The sequence below is a fragment of the Prionailurus bengalensis genome, chromosome C2 (genome assembly GCF_016509475.1).
Source record: "Prionailurus bengalensis isolate Pbe53 chromosome C2, Fcat_Pben_1.1_paternal_pri, whole genome shotgun sequence".
Classification (NCBI taxonomy): Eukaryota; Metazoa; Chordata; class Mammalia; order Carnivora; family Felidae; genus Prionailurus; species Prionailurus bengalensis.
Window position 1 is genome coordinate 8,407,958 of NC_057350.1, and position 20,904 is coordinate 8,428,861.

At 38.0% G+C, this 20,904-nt stretch overlaps 1 protein-coding gene and 1 non-coding gene across 10 annotated transcripts in view; both read right to left on the reverse strand.

The window, feature by feature from the left end:
- TTC3 (tetratricopeptide repeat domain 3) overlaps positions 1-20,904 on the reverse strand; it is a 128,612-nt gene that overhangs the window by 59,454 nt on the left and 48,254 nt on the right. For all 9 annotated transcript variants that reach the window (XM_043593610.1, XM_043593611.1, XM_043593609.1 and 6 more), the window contains 8 exons: positions 19,895-19,955; positions 16,810-16,894; positions 11,624-11,758; positions 10,889-10,969; positions 8,365-8,477; positions 4,470-4,590; positions 1,761-1,883; positions 891-992 (listed from right to left, as the gene is read on the reverse strand). In XM_043593610.1, coding sequence (XP_043449545.1) covers positions 891-992; positions 1,761-1,883; positions 4,470-4,590; positions 8,365-8,477; positions 10,889-10,969; positions 11,624-11,758; positions 16,810-16,894; positions 19,895-19,955 — 821 coding nt within the window. The remainder of the gene's footprint in view (positions 1-890; positions 993-1,760; positions 1,884-4,469; positions 4,591-8,364; positions 8,478-10,888; positions 10,970-11,623; positions 11,759-16,809; positions 16,895-19,894; positions 19,956-20,904) is intronic.
- LOC122492440 lies at positions 7,443-7,548 on the reverse strand. The gene has a single exon (XR_006299627.1). It is a non-coding gene; the product is annotated as a U6 spliceosomal RNA (small nuclear RNA).

Consider the following 20,904-nt stretch of genomic DNA (forward strand, 5'->3'; position numbering starts at 1 on the left):
AAACTTGAATAATTCCTCTTGCTAAGAAGACACCACACAAGCACCTTACTCTTTTCCCCAACAAGAAGAGGAGATTACATGAGGCTAAGCAGTGTAGAAAACGTTTTTTTTTTTTTAAATCAATAGCTTATTGAATCAGAAACATATTCTATGAATGCAAATTAGATTACAAAACTGTGCCTTCTTTCAAAGTACACCTAGCTAATGGTAATTAACATTATAACCTTGCTAATTAAGAAAAACCACAAAAAGAAGCAGGAGTACCAAATTTAAGTTGATTGCTTAGCACAAACTATCCCATTACATTTTGGTAGAAAATAAAAAATCTGAAACCCCAATTCTACATCAGAATGTTAACATTAGACATTTAAATTTTTATTTTTAACCATAACATTCCCAATGTAAAAACTGGTTAAACAGTTTATTAAAGGTCTCTATGGCTATTGCCTTTATACCAGTATAAAGTAACAACAAAAACTGATTTTCTACTTTATCATTCGAATAATAATTTAAAACTTTTAGTTATGTTTAGAATGCACAGAAAGGGGGGTGCCTGGATGGCTCAGTCAGTTAGGTGCCCGACTTCGGCTCAGGTCATGATCTCACGGCTCTTGAGTTCAAGCCCTGCACTGGGCTCTATGCTCACAGCTCAGAGCCCCGAGCCTGCTTCGGATTCTGTCTCTCTTTATCTCTGTCCCTCTCCCCCTCACACGCACGCATGCTCGCTCTCTCTCTCTCTCTCAAAAATAAATATTTTAAGAAATTAAAAAAAAAAACCAACACAGAAAGGAATTTATATTCACTTAAAGTTTTTTTCTGAAGATTCTCAGGGGAAAAAAATCAACATACAACAGACATACTAAAAGTTCCAAGCTATTTTGTGAACTTACCTTGTCAATTTTATCATTAAAAGTTGTTGTTTTCAATTTCTTCCAACAGTTCATGTGAAATTCTATTTTACAGTACTGGCAGCAGCTGATTCGTATAAAACCCTAGGGGTTTAAAACAATTTTTAATATACATTTTAAAGATGTCTACACACACACACACTCTCCCTCACAATCACAACACACATATTAAGATAAAAGAGAGAGCTGTCTGCGTTCACCTGGCAAACATAACTAGACATCACATTCTCTCCTAGGGAAGTACAATCTTTTTATACCTCAAAATGCCTAGTGCTAGAGACAGAGAACTTGACTGGCATATTCATTTCCATAGCATATAGCTGCATTATTCTTTATAATACCAAATACTGTATAAACAATATTCACCTGATCTACTAACCAGGAACAGTGGGCAGCTACTGTCTTGAATAAAGTAAAGCCAAGTAACCTTAAGTGCCAGATCTAGTTTCAGATTTAGGTCTCTAGGAGTGAATTCGGTGGTCACAATGGCCCTTAGATTCTTAGACTCAAATTTTACAAGAAATTAGAATTGCAACAAATCAGAGGTAACAACCTCATTTTCTTTCCAGTGTTCCTAAAGAACATGAACAGTGGCTAGAAAGCTGAAACAGACTTAGCTAGCCTGCCTTCTCAGGTCACTCCCTGCCCTCAGAGTTTCTTTAGTGACTGGCTCTGGGTCCCCGTGTGAGATGATATAGACCTAAGAAGTCCAGGGGATGGGGTACAGACAAGAGGACATAAAACTGCTGACAAGCCAGAGAACTTAGGTACCTCCAATTACAGAATCTGTTTTGAATCCATTTTAAGGCCTAATTCTGCAAGTTACTGTCCTACCGTATGTTCATTATGTACCTTAAAGTCTGGATCAGTTATATATATCTGGATTTTAGAATATCCACGGCACTTCTGATAGCAACAAATGGCATCTGGCACTGGAGGGAACCTGCATTCTTCAATAAACTTCTCTAACAGCATCTAAAACAAAAATAAACAAAAATAATATTATAACAACACTAATTTGTCAATGAAAGTCCTTATGATTTCAATAACCTCTTGCCATCAAAACATTTTCAGCATAGGAATGACTAAATGTTTTTTAGCAAAGAATAAACTACATATAACTTTTAAAGTTTTTCCTTTCAGAAGGAGGCTGAGACATACCCAGAGATAGAGTCAGAAAAAAAAAAAGACTGAACAAAAGTTTCAGAATTTCAATGTCAGAATCAAAATCTTATCCTGTGTTATTATCATCAAGGCTCATTTTACAAGGTTAGCTCTTCAAGTGTCCTTTAGGCAGTCAGAGGGGGTCAGAGGAGGCAGAATAACCCTGAGAAATCTCCCCTGCTCCTCCTTGCCAGAGGCACATCACCTGGGATCCTATCACCCTCAAGCATCTTGTGCATTCCCTGGAGAATTACCCCACTGCCATTGACGCCCCAAGAGACCTGGGCCATGCCTCCAGTGTTGGCTTTCTTTTATCAATACCTCCTCTGTCTCCATCCCAATTTACTACAAAGAGAACATTCGATGATTTTTTTTTCAAAAGTTTCGTTGAGATATAATTCACATAGCATACAATCCACACGTTTAAAATAGGGGCGCCTGGGTGGCGCAGTCGGTTAAGCGTCCGACTTCAGCCAGGTCACGATCTCGTGGTCCGGGAGTTCGAGCCCCGCGTCGGGCTCTGGGCTGATGGCTCAGAGCCTGGAGCCTGTTTCCGATGCTGTGTCTCCCTCTCTCTCTGCCCCTCCCCCGTTCATGCTCTGTCTCTCTCTGTCCCAAAAATAAATAAACGTTGAAAAAAAAATTTTTTTAAATATATATGGTTCAGTGGCTTTCAGTATGTCCACAGGGTTGCACAACCACTGCTTCAGTCTAAAGTTAGAACGGATTTATCACCCAACCAAAAACCCCATCCCTCCCCATTTCCCCCTTACTCCCCCAGCCCCTACAAATTGGCAGTTCCTCCCCATTTCCCCCTACTCCCCCAGCCCCTGGCAACTACTGATCTACTTGCTGTCTTGAAATATAGATTTGCCTATTCTGGAAATTTTAGATGAATAGAATCCTAAAATATGCAATCTTTTGTGTCTGGCCTCCTTTACTTAGCATGTTTTCAAGGTTCATCCATGCAGTAGTACTTATCTGTACTTCATTACTCCTTATGGTCAAATAATACTCAATTTTATGGGAGGACCACTATACAATTTTATGAATGGTTTGATTTAACTATTATTCATCAGTTGATGGACACTTGAGTGGTTTCCACTTTCTCACTATTATGAATAATATTGCTAATAAACATTTATGTACACATTTTTGTGAGAGTACATGATTTCCTTTCTCTGTATATCCCCAGAAGTGAAACTACTGGGTCATGTGGTTACCCTATCTTCAACCTACTTAGAAGCTGGCAGAGCATTTTACATGTCCCCCAGCAACGTATGGGGGTTCTGATTTCTCCACATCTTATAAACACTTGTCTTCCTTCTTGAATACAGCCATCCGAGTGTGTGAAGTACTATCTTCACTATGGTTTTAATTTGCATTTCCCAGATTGCTAATGGTGTTGAACATCTTTCACATGCTTACTGGCTATCTGTACAAATGTTTGGCAGATAGAGGTATTCAGATCCTTTGGCTACTTTTTATTATTTTTTTAAATTCCAGTATGATGGCTACTTTTAATTGGATTGTCTTTTATTATTGAGTTGTAAGAGTTGACCCCTGTGCTTTTAAAAGCTTCAGCCAAAAGCCAAGTTCTGTACACATGCCAAGTTCTCCACAAGTAAAGGCCTATTCTAGTCAATCCACACGTAACTTAGTCTTTTCAGAAGCAGCAAAGCATTTTATGCCTCTGGATAGGAGACTAAATTTATTTTCTAAGTCCTCAAGTACCATCTTAATAACTATAGTCACCATGATGAAACCATGATGCTATACCTTTCTCTAAGTATAACCAGTGAGTCATACTCCTTAATAACGCATGATCTCAGGGCACCTGGGTGGTTCAGCTGGTTAAGCATCTGATTCTTGGTTTCAGCTCAGGCCATGATCTCATGGCTTTGTGGGTTCCAGCCCCACACAGCCCAGAGCCTAGTTGGGATTATATCTCTCTTCCTCTCACTCTGCCCCTCCCCCTCTGTCTCTCTCAAAATAAGTAACTTAAAAAAAAATAATAATGCATACTCTCAAGTCAGAATGCCAAGATTCAAGTCCCAGCTCCACCATTTCCTAGCTGTTTAACCTGGAGATCATCATTTAACCTCCCTAACTTAATCTACAGTAAAATAAGAATATTCCTAGTACTCATCTTGCAGGGTTGCTGTACAGATTAAAGGTATGACAAATACAAGTTGTGTGACCGGCACATAGGAAACAGTTAACAGATGTTAGTGATTCTCACTAGTCTTTAAAGGGGAAATACATGTGGGGATGCTGAGGGCAGGGTGTCCCTACCTTTTTGTCTCCTGATACCTGGGTCAGTCAGTGCAAATTAGTTTTTGCAGTTAGAAGCTCTTTAGAGTTAGTTAGAAGTTCTCTGCAAAAATCAATGGTTACCTTTATTTTCCCTGGTTGAGTCTCTTCAATAATCACATTACTTGTGGGCCAAGTTAACACTCCAGGAAGGCGACAAATCAAGGTTCTTGCTTTCTCAAAATGATTAAGAGCTTCTAGAAATCTAAAGTCAGAATTATGAAGAAAGAAGATATTAAAGCTGTGATAAGAATTTTCATTCCCCACATAAAAGTCACAGAGATTTCAAGTTTACTAAGAATACATCTGATAAATCACTGTAGAGAAATATTCAATACAACATATATTTTCTTTAAAAAACACAGGCATGTTGAATCACTATTATTGTACACCTGAAACTAATATAATACTATAGGTTAACTAACTGGAATTAAAATAAAAACTTTTTAAAAAAGCATTACCATTGCTTACTATAAAAGTAATATAAATTAAAACACAAATCTGCCTGGACACTGTCTTTATTGTGGTAGGTGAACACTAGTCCTTTTAAAGTTGTAATTTATTATTTAAAGTTTCCAACAATTAGGAGTGCCTGGGTGGCTCAGTCGGTTAAGTGTCCAACTTCAGCTCAGGTCATGATCGCACGCTCTGTGCTGACAGCTCAGAGTCTGGAGCCTGCTTTGGATTCTGTGTCTCCCTCTCTCTCTCTCTCTCTCTCTCTCTCTCTCTCTCTCTCAAAAATGAATAAGCATTAAAAAAAATTTTTTTTGGGGGGCGCCTGGGTGGCGCAGTCGGTTAAGTGTCCGACTTCAGCCAGGTCACGATCTCGCGGTCCGTGAGTTCGAGCCCCACGTCAGGCTCTGGGCTGATGGCTCAGAGCCTGGAGCCTGTTTCCGATGCTGTGTCTCCCTCTCTCTCTGCCCCTCCCCCGTTCATGCTCTGTCTCTCTCTGTCCCAAAAACAAACAAACAACAAAAAAAATAAACATTGAAAAAAAAAATTTTTTTTTAAGTTTCCAACAATTAAAACAGAAAACTGAACAATTTGGTTGTTCCATTTTTATTTGTTTTGTTTACTAATAAGTTAGATTCCTGTAGAGAAATGGCAACCCTTCATTTAAATTAATCAATCATAATTTTTTTTTAACTCTATTAGGACATCTACAGTAAAAATCACTCTTCTGAAAAAATTCTAAAGAGACTGTGTATGCTAGACATCTTCAACCATAAGGCAGTATTTTAAAAGAACAAATGTGTATGTAAACTTTTAACTATATGAAATGTTTTAGTTATGGTTTATGTTTTTAAAAAATGTCAAACGATTTCCATAGTCCATTCAGCAAAAGAATACTAAAATATTGGATTATAAAGTTAACCAAGTCTTTATAATTCTCTTGAGACTAGAGAAGAAAGTTTTCCTGCTTTCTCCAATCTTGAAATGATTGCCCAACTTAAGAACCTTTTTTTTTTTTTGCCTATGGGGAAGAAAAATTCACCTGCAGAAAATTCACCATCCACCGTAAGACACTTCACAGAACTTTTACCAGAAACTGCATATCACAACAGCAAACAACCAGCATATTAGACATTGAATCCCACACCAGATTATTTTGAAATCAAAATGTAAATGCTTTTCAAAATGGCAAAGACTTTATCATTTATCATAATTCCCATGATATTACACATTACGATCTATTCCTAGATCTTGCGAATAACTGCATATGACCGCTGCATTAAAAAGGGTATATCCTGGGGCGCCTGGGTGGCTCAGTTGGTTGGGGGGCCGACTTCGGCTCAGGTCATGATCTTGCGGTCCGTGAGTTCGAGCCCCACATCGGGCTCTGTCTGACCCGCTCAGAGCCTGGAGCCTGTTTTGGATTCTGTGTCTCCCTCTCTCTCTGACCCTCCCCCGTTCATGCTCTGTGTCTCTCTGTCTCAAAAATAAATAAACGTGGGGCGCCTGGGTGGCTCAGTCGGTTGAGCGGCCGACTTCAGCTCAGGTCATGATCTCGCGGTCCGTGGGTTCGAGCCCCGCGTCGGGCTCTGTGCTGACAGCTCAGAGCCTGGAGCCTGCTTCAGATTCTGTGTCTCCCTCTCTCTCTGCCCCTCCCCCGTTCATGCTCTGTCTCTCTCTGTCTCAAAAATAAAATAAACGTTAAAAATAAATAAATAAACAAACAAACAAACAAACAAACAAACGTTAAAAAAAATTTTTTTTAAAAAAGGGTACATCCTAGTTGGGCTCTGGGCTGATGGCTCAGAGCCTGGAGCCTGTTTCCGATTCTGTGTCTCCCTCTCTCTCTGCCCCTCGCCCGTTCATGCTCTGTCTCTCTCTGTCCCAAAAATAAATAAACGTTGAAAAAAAAAATTTTAAAAAGGGTACATCCTAAAGGCACGTGGGTGGCTCAGTTGGCTAAGTGTCTGACTCTTGATTTTGGCTTCAGGTCCTGATCTCACGGTTTGTGAGATCGAGACCCGTGTCAGGCTCTACACTGCCAGCACAAAGCCTGCTTGGGACTTCTCTCTCCCTCTCTCTGCCCCTTCCCTGCTCATGTTCTCACTCTCAAAAAAAAAAAAAAAAAAAAAAAACTAAATAAACAAACTTAAAAAATAAAAATAAAAAGGGTATATCCTAAACAATTTATGCTAAACTTTGAAATTAACTTCACTTGCTATTACTACACAGATGATTGCCAAACCCTCACTTCCCCTCCCTCTACCTGATTTTTATATAAATTGGCCTGGTCACAGGAACTTAACTTTGGGAAGTTAAAGAACTTTCTTTAATCTTTAAAAACATATAAAAGAAGTCCTAAGCACACTCCCAGAGTGGGCTTCCAAGAGTACCAAAGGCCTGATAAAATTTCCCTTAAAAAGACAGATTAAAATGTAAGAATAATTAAAAGCTATGAATGCTATTCAATTAGTCAACAATTATTTCTTCATAAAGTAATCTAACATACCTACGATTATATTGAGTGCAAGTGTAGAACAGGAAATTTTGGGTTTTCTTTTTGTTACTGTTATTTTACAGTTAATTATACTGCTTTATTGTGCCAAAAATATGGAACACTTCACAAATTTGTGTGCATCCTTGTGCAGGGGCCATGCTAATCTTCTCTGTATCATTCCAATTTTAGTCTATGTGCTGTGCAAGCAAGTACTGAACAGAGAGCTTTTTTTAAAGCCCAATGCATAATCCTATTCCCAAAGGGTCATATAGCAATTTGGGAAGATAAGATAAGAAACATTTGGAGAACAACTACATATTAAACTTTGAGTATGGATTCCAACTATAGGGACAGCTGGCTGGCTCAGTTGGTTGAGCGTCCAAAGACTCTTGGTTCCAGTTCAGGTCATGATCTCACAGTTTGTGGGTTCGAGTCCCCAGTCAGGCTCCGAACTGACAGCATAGAGCCTGCTTGGGATTCTCTCTCTCCCTCTCTCCCCCACTCGCACTCTGTCTCTCTCAAAATAAATAAACTTAAAACAAAAAAATGATTCCAACTATAGAGTAAGTTCAGAGAACAAATTTTTATTTCTAACTCATGATGTCTTTGAACAGATGTATATCTCATATTAAAACCATATTTATACGGGCTTTTGGTGGAAACAGGTCTTTTGGTAACCAAAAAAAATCACATAATCAGACTTATATAGCATTAACTTATATCAATTCAGTCACCATTTGTAAGTGACATATACTAACAGAAAAAAATATACAATCTTTTGTGTCACATTACCTTATTTCAAACGTTCTTATAAGATTCAAAAAAAGGAAGCGTTAGGTGCTGAACTGACTGGTCATACTCAATTAATAATTAATATTGATACAGAAATGCTGCTCCTCCAAGCAAACATAATTATGATAGTATGCCACAGAGAAAATAACAATATAATTCCAGAAAAGGGACCACCACCACCTTAGACTTCAAATGAGTTATCCACCCTGAGCATAAAAAAGTACAATTCCTACTAACCTGTTCTTTTTCAAATATACTTTTCCAATTCCACAGTAGGCCAAGCAATCAAGTCCCTCATTGGGATAGTGTTCAATCATCCTCTTAAACTGGTTTTCAGCTTCAGATAATTCCTTCAGTAGCAATAAAAACAATGATCACTTAACACTACAAAAGAAAGGCTAGAACAGATTTTATCTGAAGGTTGATTCTTTTTGTGTAGTATTACAAACTGTATATCCAAAAATTTCTATGGCAAAATCACGCCTTTGGCATTTTATTTTCTTAGCAAACATACAAATTTTGATCATAGGATACTCAGAGACACAACGAAAGTGATCCAGCTTCAGAATGAAACATGGGTGCGGGACACATCAGACAACCAACCAAATGAGCATTTACTAACACACACACAGAGGGCCCAGTATGTGCTGGCTAAAACTAAAAGGTATGAGTTCATGGTATAAAGACTGACTGGATGCAAACACACCATGACCTATCTCCTAGTAAGTGCTGCTCCGCTGGCACTCCAATGATGTTACCACAATGTTTTGTGGCATAAGAAAGATAAATACTCAGTCTTAAAAACAGCAAAAGCTTTATAGAACTTAGAGTACATTCTTCTGAAAATTCCCAACAATGGAAAACTTCTACGCTTTGAATTTTGTTTTCGAAAAAATCCAAAAGACACTTAGCTCAAGGCAGTCCTGGTAACCCCATTGTGGGTGAAAAATGAAATGTCACTACAAAATGGGAGTTCATTAAAGCTTTGAGGCCAGTTCCAAAGGAGGTATTCCAAAAATGTTTTAAGCAAGAGCTCTCCTGGAGTAAATACACTGCTTACTTCTGGGGCTACCCTGAGTGATGATATTCTTTTAAATGTCCAAGTTCTATTGTGTCTGGTTTGTTTTTTTCAATCAGTCTCATTAATTCAAAGTAAATCACAAATGTAGTGGACTATTTCTTCAATTTTGATAAAGCAAAACATGGTTAAGATATTATCACTCTGCCAAGAATAGAAGAATTGAGATCATAAAGTCCTATCTCCAACAATCTATTAGAAAAGAGAATTAGACAGGCCCTAATAGAAGATACTCATCTGTCACATCAAGAACAAGGAAAGAAGGCAGGGTGCCTGGGTGTCCGACTCTTGATTTCAGCTCACGTCATGATCTGTCTGTGAGTTCGAGCTCCACGTCAGGCTCTGAGCTGACAGTGTAGAGCCTGCTTGAAAGTCTCTCTGCCCCTCCCCCACCCTCAATCAATCTCTCTCTCTCAAAAATAAACATGAAAAACAAAACAAAAATAATAAGGAAACAAGCATGTAACAAGGAAAATGAACCTCAGACGCTGGACCACTGTGAGAGTGGAACATAAAAGATGACTTGATCCTTATTAGGTAGCAGGCAGGGCTTCACTCAGCCAAGGAAGCTTGGAGCCCAAGTTGATAGAAAGGATATATTATACCTGAGGTAATTCTACAGCAATTTTGAAATTTTGGCTTTTATTGAAAACTAAAAACCATGGAAAGCAAAGTACAGTTGACTCTTGAAAAATGCAGGGGTCATAAGTGTCCCATGCAATTAAAAATCCAAGTGTAACTTTTGATTCCCCAAAAACCTAATTACTAAGTCTCTACTGTTGACTGGAAGCCTTGCCTATAACATAAACCACTGATCAACACGTATTTTGTATGTTATATGTATTATATACTGCATCCTTATAATAAAGTAAGCTACAGAAAAGAAAATCATAAGAGAAAATATATTCACAGTACTATACTATATTTTTCAAAAAAATCCACGTGTAAGTGGACCCATGCAGTTCAAAACCATGTTGTTCAAGAGTCAACTGTATAATGCTGCGTGCACTGCAGTTAAGGAACTTTGCAGGAGAGCACTAAAGGACCATGAGTAATGAAAACCATGTGTGCTCACACCTATACACTGATTCTATGTGCTTAAGGGAAGCCTGTGCTCCAGAAGATAATAAAATACCCAAATACTTAGTAGCCAGAACTAAGAGAACTTAACACAAAGTTGAACTCTCCTTTCTTAATCTCCCCAAGGCCATTCCTTCTTTCCATCACTAAATGCAACCATTATCTCAAACTTGATGTAGGGCTAGCCAGTGTTTTTTTTTTTTTTTTTTTACCTTTACAAAAGGCAGAAATAGTCATAAACAATATCTAGTATTGTTGCACAAGTTTTCCAAACTGTACATAAGTGGTTATCACAATGTTTGTCATGTTCTCTAACTTGTCTTTTTCACTCAACATGTTTCTTAAATCTGTAATGATACAGTAGGTTACTTTTTATACAAGTAAAAAGTAAATTTCTACTGGTCGTCTGGCATAGCTTTTTTCTAATGGGATCACAAACTAATTTTTCTTTAAAAAAAACCCAAAAACCACAAACAGGTATTTCAGAAAAAAAATATCAAGCAAGTACACAGAAAGAAATAAACCGAAGTGGCAAAACTATTTTTCACATATCTTCTAAAATGGCATATTTTAACTGTTTATCATCTCTGTTACAAATCTTACCTCCGGCTGTCCTATCCCAAGGAGAGAAATAGCAAGTCCGTAGACTACTAAGACATAGTTAATCATGGCCAGGTTCAATTGCTGTCAAGAAAAATGCTCCGGTTAAAAATTTGAACATAATTTTGCCTAATCTGCACAAACCTGGTAGCCACAATAGAAAAAAAATGTAATAAAATCTCACTAATTGCTATGATTGGGATAAGACCAAACAGAAATAGAAAATATATTTTGCAAAGATGTGCAGTTATACTGAAATCAAGTATTTAAAACACAGAACCATTATCTCAGAGTTCCTTGAAGGCATGGTTTGTGACAGATTAGAATAACTGAAGCCATACTGTTTTGCATATAAATGGGTACTAGTGACAGATTAAGACATTTTCTCTCTTATAATTTTGCATAAACTATTCACCTAGCTAATTCTTTCTGGATGAAAAGATGTGACTAACGTGAGTCCAAAACCTGGATTTAGTACTTTTGCAGGAGGAGAAGCCAAGCGTTCTAATGAGCACCAAGTAGAGAGCAAGGAAAGAGTCTAAACCCGGGTCGTATAATGTGTGCAACCATAATGGCTGAATCAGAGCATGACCGGCTTCTCACAACCTGGAGCAGATTCAGGCAATCTCAGGTGGGTCTAAGGTACAGTAATACAGTGACCTTAAAGCCTTCGTTCTCATCTACATTCACTTGAAATGCTCCTGCATTGATGAGCCAGTTATAAGACAGAAATTTTACCTTTATTTTTTGAGGATCTAGACCGTTGAGCAACTCCGTGAAGGCCTGCGCGGCACTGCGACAGCGCTGCTCGAGCAAAGCCGTGTAACCATCCTGGATTAAGCTTCTCAGCATTTTCATTATATTAGCAAAATCCTGCAAAAGAAGAAATTCTACTTCAGAAATCCAGAGCTATATGTGTTCCGTCTGAAACTTAAGATGCCAAAGTTCATCATAGGGCATTTATATTCTACAACTGATCATAAACCCCCGAAGTTATGCTTTATGCATTATACTTTCTCTACATGGCACCTTTAGAGCAAAAACTTAAAGGTACTACTTCACCATCTTATTTTCAATACTCCTACTGCTGCTGACAGGAAAGGGTGGTTCATTTTACACTGTATGGTTCTAAGCCTTGCTCACTTCTCCAGACCAAACAGACAGCATTCAGAAGTTTTAACAGCACAAATGGAGAATACCAGCCACCAATTTAAGTAACTGTTTGGCTGGAACTAGAATTAGACAAATAAGAACAAGAAATCAATTTTCTGATCACTATCAGACTTTAACAACTGCCCTCATGCTCTAGAATTAAATCTTAATTCTTAGCAAGAAATGGCTATTTCAATCTTTGGCTCTGCTTCTGCCTAACATGTGCTTGAACAGAACGCAATAAAATTATCAGGAGAGATTTGGTTAAATGCAAAGGGAAGAGCATAAGAATTAAAAAAACAAAAGTACTATACACGTACCTTGAAATAAAGTGAGAAAAAATGGTACCTTTGGATATATATGTGAACATACATCATAGAAGCTGAATTCAAGTTTTAGTTACATGGCAATAGCTGTCACAAAAGTTCCATAAAAACTAGAGAGAGAAGAGACTACAAGGTTAAGCCTAGACTTCCTCACTCCTTGACATACATACACGTGCACACCACTGAGGAAAGCAGAAGATGCAAATATGTGTGCAATATTCCTCACTGTTCCTAACAGTAAAGATCCAAAAGGAGGCCCACTGCACAAAGCACAAAGGGAAGAGCAGTTTGGTCACAATTAACAAAAGCTGCCTACTGGCTTTCGTCCAAGGAGAACTTTCCCCCAGAATACACACAGAACAGAGAAGCTCTCACATAAACTTCGTATTTGTTACAGTATTTAATAAAAGCTCGAGGACAGCTACGTTTATGTTGATATGAATTTTATTTTATTATTTTTTTAATGTTCACTTATTTTTGAGAGAGAGAGAGAGAAAGTACAAGAGGGGGAGGGGCAGAGAGAGAGGGAGACACAGAATCCGAAGCAGGCTCCAGGCTCTGAGCTGTCAGCACAGCTTGAACCCACGAATCACGAGATCATGACCTGAACCAAAGTCGGATGCTCAACCGACTGAGCCACCCAGGTGCCCCAAGATACGAGTTTTAAAAGTTATAGACGATGATGTGCTATCCCCACAAATACTAGTTATTACCCCTGAATGTACTGATTCCATTTTAATCTCTTTCACATTCTAGAAAAGAGTCCCTTTTAACTCATGCTTCTGTTAAAAATTGTTTCTCTCAGTAAATACAATAAACGACCATGGAGTACTAAAAGCTCCATGAGAGCAGGCTGGGTTGCAATGCCATATACCCAATGTCTCTCGTTCTTCAGGACAGACAGGGAGGGGCCTAACCAAAAGTGTGTTGAATGAACAATGGAAGGCTCAAAAATAACTACCTTATTTATTTAAATCACCTTTGATCTTTCACAGGCTGTCTCTTCTATTTAAGTCTTTCATAGTTTCTAGAGTCAGTAAATCAACATAAAAAAACATAATTTTAACATCTCTGTCAGAAATTCTAATTTTTTTAAATGTTTTATTTACTTTTGAAAGAGAGAGAGAGACAGACAGATCATGAGTGTAGGAGGGACAGAGAGAAAAGGAGACACAGAATCCAAAGCAGGCTCCAGGCTGTGAGCTGTTAGCACAGCGCCCGACATGGGGCTCGAACTCATGGATGATGAGATCATGACTTGAGCCAAAAGCTGGACACCCAACTGACTGAGCCACCCAGGCGCCCCTAACTGCCAGAAATTCTAAAGATGCTTTTATGCAACTGGTTAGAAATGTTTTCATAAACTGCTTGAAACATGCTTCATTCCTTCAGTCTTTTGTAAGATATTTGTCATATATACCTAAAATAGTTAACTGAATTTTTAAATGACCCCCATATTGGGACAAGTATTATATGCCATGTTAATACACATTTTTAAGAGTGAAATTTAAATCCAATATTCTATTTTAGAAGAAATAAAACTATGTCTACATAAAGAACTGGACGACCAGAGCAGATGCACATGAATCACATTTACCCAAAAAAGATCATCTTTCATTTAGTACTACATAATCTATAAGTGTTCAGTGACTGGAATAGTCACTGGCCAAGGTTTCATGAATTCTGGATTGCATCAAGGTTTTTATCTCTTCTTGAATCAATTTTTGTAAGTTGGGATTTTTCTAGGAATTTATCCATTTCATCTATATATGCTTTCAAATTTCTTGGTATGATGTCATTTATAATAGTATTTTGATGTATTTGTAATAGTCAAGGATCTGTAGTAATGTATCCTTGTTCATTCTTGAAATTGTCTTATGATGTCTTCTTTTCTTCTTCCTCAATCAGTTTCAATACCAGTGTATAAATTTTATTTATACTGATAAAGAATCTATGGCTATCTCTGTGAATCCTTCCACTACATGTCTGTTTCCATTTCATCATTTTCTACTTCAGTCTTTATTATTTCCTTCCTTCTCCTTTCTTTGGGTTTATTTGCTGTCTTTCTTTTTTCCTAGCTCCTGGAATAACTGCTTCATTAATTTAAAAGTTTTTGTTCTTTTCATACATACGTTGAGCTTGATAAATTTCCTTCAAAGTTATCTTTTAGCTATACTCCTTGCATTTTTTTAGAAGACTTTTTCTCTTAGTTTTCGGTTTACAACAAAACTGAGGAGGTACAGAAATTTCCATTATACCCCTTGCCTCCTCAAATGTACACCCCACTATCACTCATCAGAATGGTGTATTTTACATATCTATTTTTTTATTGAAGTATAATAAGCATATGTTATACTAAATTCAGGGATACAACACAGTGATTCCACAATGCTTAACATTATGCAGTGCTCACCACAATAAGTGTAGTTACCATCTGTCACAATCCAGTTATTACGATATTATTGATTATATTCTCTATGCTATACTTTTCATCACATGGTTATTTATTTCATAACTGGGAGTTTGAACTTCTTAATCCCCTTCACATAGTTTACCCATCCTCCCACCCTCTCCCCTCTGGCAACCACCAGTTTCTTCTCCGGATTTATGGGACTGTTTCTGTTTTTGTATGTTGTGTGTGTTTGTTCACTTGTTTTGTTTTTAGATTCCACACAGAAGTGAAATCACACAGTATTTAACTTTCTCTTTTTCACTTAATGAAATCTGGTCTAGGTCCATCCATGTTTTAAGAATGGCAAGATTTTATGCTTTTTTTAAGAATACTCCACTGTATGTATACCACATCTTCTTTAACTCAGAATAGTATATTTTCACCAAACATGAACTACACTCACACATCTTAATCATCCAAAGTCTATAGTTTACCACAGGATACACTCCTCGTGTTGTACATTCTATGGGTTTGGACAAATGTATAAGGACATAGAACTATCATTATGATATCACACAGAAAATTCTCACTGCCCTAAAAATCCTCTGTGCTCTGCCTATTCATTTTTCCCCCTTAATGTTTATTTTTTTATTATTTTTTAAATTTCTTAAAAGTGTTTATTTTTGAGAGAGAGAGACAGAGTGCGAGTGGGGGAAGGGCAGAGAGACAGAGAGGGAAACACAGAATCTGGAACAGTCTCCAGGCTCCAAGCTGTCAGCACAGAGCTCAATGCAGGGCTTGAACTCATGTACTGTGAGATCATGACCTGAGCCAAAATCGGACACTTAACCGAATGAGCCACCCAGGGGCCCCATCTTAACGTATATTTTAAAATTACTTACTAAATACCATAGAAAGAATTTTATACATAAAGTTATCTGATTATGGTTAAATCATTCAATGAATAAAAAGTTCGCTCTTTGACAGCTTTCAGGTAGGCATAATAAAACTGCAAGCACTTAAACCTTTCAAAATAATTTAAATCTTAAAATATTATCTTAAAAGTTAAAACTTTGGAAAGCAAAGAATCCCAAATCTTTAAATCTTTGGGAACCAAACAATTTTTCAGTGTCAACCATCAGTTGACAATTTCTGGTTAAAGTAATTATCAAGTTTGGGTGCCTGAGTGGCTCAGTCAGTTAAGTATCGGACTCTTGATTTTGGCTCAGGTCACAGTCTCATAGCTCATGAGGTCGAACCATGTCGGACTCTGTGGTGACAGCACGGTGCCTGCTTGATTCTGTCCCTCCCCCTTGCTGTCTCTCCCAAAATAAATAAACATTAAAAAAATCTGCTTTAGCAAGTTAATATCTAAATTAGTGATAGTTTTGTTTCTTAGCAGTCATATAGAAAATTATATGTCCTGGGGCGCCTGGGTGGCGCAGTCGGTTAAGCGTCCGACTTCAGCCAGGTCACGATCTCGCGGTCCGTGAGTTCGAGCCCCGCGTCGGGCTCTGTGCTGACGGCTCAGAGCCTGGAGCCTGTTTCTGATTCTGTGTCTCCCTCTCTCTCTGCCCCTCCCCTGTTCATGCTCTGTCTCTCTCTGTCCCAAAAATAAATAAACGTTGAAAAAAAAAAATTAAAAAAAAAAAAAAAAAAAAAAAGAAAATTATATGTCCGTAACTTAAATTATAAAAAATAAATCTTAGAGATGTACGTTAGACTTAATTTATACGAAAAATATTTTGTTCAAAGACTTTGCTTTTCTAAATTAGAAATAAGCCTTTTCGGGGCGCCTGGGTGGCGCAGTCGGTTAAGCGTCCGACTTCAGCCAGGTCACGATCTCGCGGTCCGGGAGTTCGAGCCCCGTGTCAGGCTCTGGGCTGATGGCTCAGAGCTTGGAGCCTGTTTCCGATTCTGTGTCTCCCTCTCTCTCTGCCCCTCCCCCGTTCATGCTCTGTCTCTCTCTGTCCCAAAAATAAATAAAAACGTTGAAAAAAAATTAAAAAAAAAAAAAAAAAAAAAAAAAAAAAGAAATAAGCCTTTTCCTTTACCTGGTGTGCAGCTCTGGAAGATTTAGAAAACTGTTTTTCCAAGATGTTTTTCAAATCTACTGGTAAACTCCCCTGTGAAGTAGAACTAAAAGAGAAAAGTGTTTTGAGTTATTTTAAAATAAAACACTCCTGCTTATAGAAAGAAAAGAGTATTTACTAAAAGTCATTTTTTAAAAACTGAAGTAAAAGTGATATACAATGTTATATTAGTTTCAGGCATACAACATGGTGATTTAACAATTCTATACATTACACAATGCTCACCACGGTAAGTGTGCTTACCACTTGTCACCATACAACATGATTACAGCATTATTGATGATATTCCCTATCCTATCCTTCTCATCTCCATGTGAAGGTCATTTCAAACACTGAATAAATGGAAAGTCACAGATTCCTACATAGAAATGTTATTACCAAGAGTGCAATTCTCCCCAAATTAATCTCTAAGTACAATGACATCTTAATAAAATCCCTATAAAACTGGAGGTGGAGGGGGACCAGAAGAATTGATTATAAAGATGACACGGAAGAACTTAAAAAAAAAAGAAATTGGGGAGATTTATGATCATCAAAAGTTATTACAAATCTACAGTCATCAAATAACAACATAGCTTGAAACAAGAAATGTGCCCATTAAACATTGCAAAGATGCTTCATCTCATAGGAAAATCTAATAATATGACAACTGTTTCAGAAAATCTGATTTCAAATGCTGCTGAGGGTAAAGAAGATTCAGGTACTCTGGGTAGTGTTTTCTGACACTAAATAGTTGTCATTTTTCCCTACCAATTCTCCAACACGGAGTGTTCAGTAATTCAATTCCATTTTGACACAAACTCTGGAGTTAACACAGGCCCCACAGGTCAAAGGCTCAGTCCCACAAAACTGATCCCACTTCAGACACGATGCCCTTCCCCATACTGTCAGCCACAAGGAGGCGCTCAGGCTACCCTCTACTGCCTGGCAGATTACAAACTCAAGAGGTTTCTGTGACCCTCCCTCAGGTTCAACAATTCCCTGGAATGACTCACAGAACTCAGAAAAGTGCTTTACTTATCATTACTAGCTTATCACAAAGGCTGTAACTCACAATGGCCAACGGAAGAGATGCACAGGAAGGTACGCCACCCCATGCCACCTTCTCAGCATCTCCATGTATTCAGCAACCCAGAAGAAGCTCCCTGAGCTCCAGTGGTTTTAAAGGCTTCTATTAAGGTTATTATTACATAAGTATGAATGATTATATTACTAGTCATTGGTGACTGAACTCAATTTCCTGCTCTCATCCCCTTCTTGGAGATCAGGGGGTACAGCAGAGAGTTCCAACCCTCCAATCACATTCTTGCTCTTTCTGGTGACCAACCCCAATCCTGCAGGTAGGGGCCCAGCCTTAAGTCATCTCAGTTTAAACTCAGGTAAGGTAGAGAGGAGCCCGTTAGGACTAACGAAAGATACTCTTTTCACTCCAAAAGTTCCAAGGATCCTAGGTGCTCTAAGCCAAGAACGGAGGACAAAGACTACATATACATATATATGTATACATATATATGTATACATATACATATATACATACACACACACACACACACACACACACACACACACGCTCCCACAGCTCAGTAGGAATGCTGAACGGTACTCATTTTCTAGGACAATTTGGCAGTATCTATCTAAGTTAAAATTATACATTCCCTATGACGGAGAAATTCCACTCTAGAAATTTCTTCTTCAAATAGACATCTATACTGTGAAATATCCTGCAGCCATAAAAATGAAGGATGTAGATCTCCATGATCTGATGTGTGAAGGTATGCAAGATATTTGAAAGAGATAAAAAAGCAAGATATAGGCCAGAATGGTCTTAACAACAATGAAAATGATGGTAATAACAATATTGATAGTTAAGGTAAACTGAGCATTTACCATGTTCCAGGGCTCTAAATGTTTCATGTGGCTATCCTACTTAATCATTAGATAACCCCATGAAATGGACATAATCAAATAAGAAGACTTCAATTTGAAAACAAAAACTATAAAAAAAACATTTTATCTTTAGCAGAACAGTTTAAATTATAACCATGCATTCAAAGAATGTCCCTGTATGTTTTTGGTTTCTTTTGAGGGTTGGGGAAGGGGGGAGGGGAGGACTCAGGATTTTCTTACAGAATAAGAGAATAACATAGTATCTATGCCCTTGTTTTAAATTAAATTTTGTAGCAGCATTAAAAAATGATCACCTTTTTTTTAATGGGGCTTTACTAATTTCTCTATTAGCTCAACAGAGATTGAGCCAATAGAAAAGATTCTCTTGCTTTGATATTCAAATCCTTCTTGAAACATCTGTCAAGGAATCAGCCTTAAATGAAGAGAAAGCCAACAGCTGGTGTACCTTTGGCAGAAATGCTTTTGCAGGGTCTCCAGCATCACTTTCACTGACTTCATGAACTTCTGTATCCATTGCAAGATTTACAAGTTCACTCACTCTGCAATGAATCTGTATCTTTGCAGGCAATGGTGGGTTAATTGTAAAGAAAGGTGGCAAGAGTTCCTATTGTTAATTCGGGGAAGGGGATGTTTGGTAGAACTCACTTTATATGTAGTCACTTTATCAGTGAACACTTTCCTCTAATGACAGCTGCTCAAAAGGGCCCCTGAATATACACACACCCATGCCTGTGTATGCAGAGTAAGCTTCCAGGTGGCCAAGAACTTGTTAACAATGAGTACCTAAAGGAAGCCACGAGAGAAGCAATTGTGGGAAAGGTGAAATAAGGTGAGCAGGGAGAAGAGGTAATTTTCACTTCATACTTCTTTTTTCTTCTCATGAGCATGTATTTTGAGATTTCTAAGAATTAACACTGCTGTATCTCATATTATATGCCTTTCAGAGATTACTAACATTCAGGACTAATAATATTTTAGCCAAATATGACACTCTCCTAAAGACATGCCTTTGATATTTGAAAGGCATTTTAGTACTCATCATAGCTACTACTTGAAAGAGACATGCCCCCCTCCCCTTTTTCTTTTTTCTTAAGAGGAGGATATTTAAGGGGGAAAAAAACCTAGATAAACAACATACCTGAACTTCTCCAATTCATTGTTTCGAGATTTTTGTTTTCCTTTATATTTTGGAGGCTGACCTGTGAATACAAAGTATTTGTTCCCGAAATCTGTACACAACAATCAACAAGCCTGAAAGCAAATCAACTAAAACTATGTACATTGGAATAAGAAAGCAAAGCAAGCAATGTTTTATGTGAGTGAAACTACAAACAGGTAAAGAAACAGCTATGATGTTTGTCTGTATATGCTATAAAATTATTGTGAACATAAATTACAATGATATTATTTAGGCCTACAGTAGATACAGAGAGATAAAGGCCACAGTTCCTCTTCTCAGGTAGTTTACAATCAGATGGGAAGAAAAGACAGTCACCAGGATTGCACGACAATCACTTTTAGAAAAGAAGATATGGCATGTTGCTATTGACATACTAATTCCATGTTAACTGGTCTTATAACTCATAGAAGTGGAAATCACTTCAGGTTGAGTGTCTGGGAAAAGTGTTAGTGGGAATGCAGCATTCATATTTAGCTTTAAGAAGCAAGCAGAATTTGGATAGGATGGGCCAAACTCAAGAATGACATTCACTTTAAGAGACACTAAGTAAACCTGTGTGATCTGGGGAGTTGGATAAGAAGAGAAGGTTGGAAAGGGGCTGCGAAGGCTGGCTGGAGTGAGCGATCACAGGTCCTTGGCTTCCGATACTCGAGCTGTGTGAGTCCAGACTTTGACCCACAGGCTGGAGAGTAGGAACCACTATGTACTTCGGAGCAGGGAGGCAAATGCACAAAGTTGTGTGGAAGAGAGCACGGCAATACAGACAGGGTGTATGTGATGGGAGCTTTGGGGAGAGACAGCAGAGGCAAGTCAGAACCTATGAATTAAGGAAGGGATGAGAGCCGAAGTGGTTTGAGTGGCCTCAGAAAACAAAAGAGGCTTCCAGAAAGGCAGAAGAGTTCTAGTTTGATTCCTGCTGTCCAACTTAGGGCAAATCTATGTAGGCTTAACTAGGACCTCAATTTCTT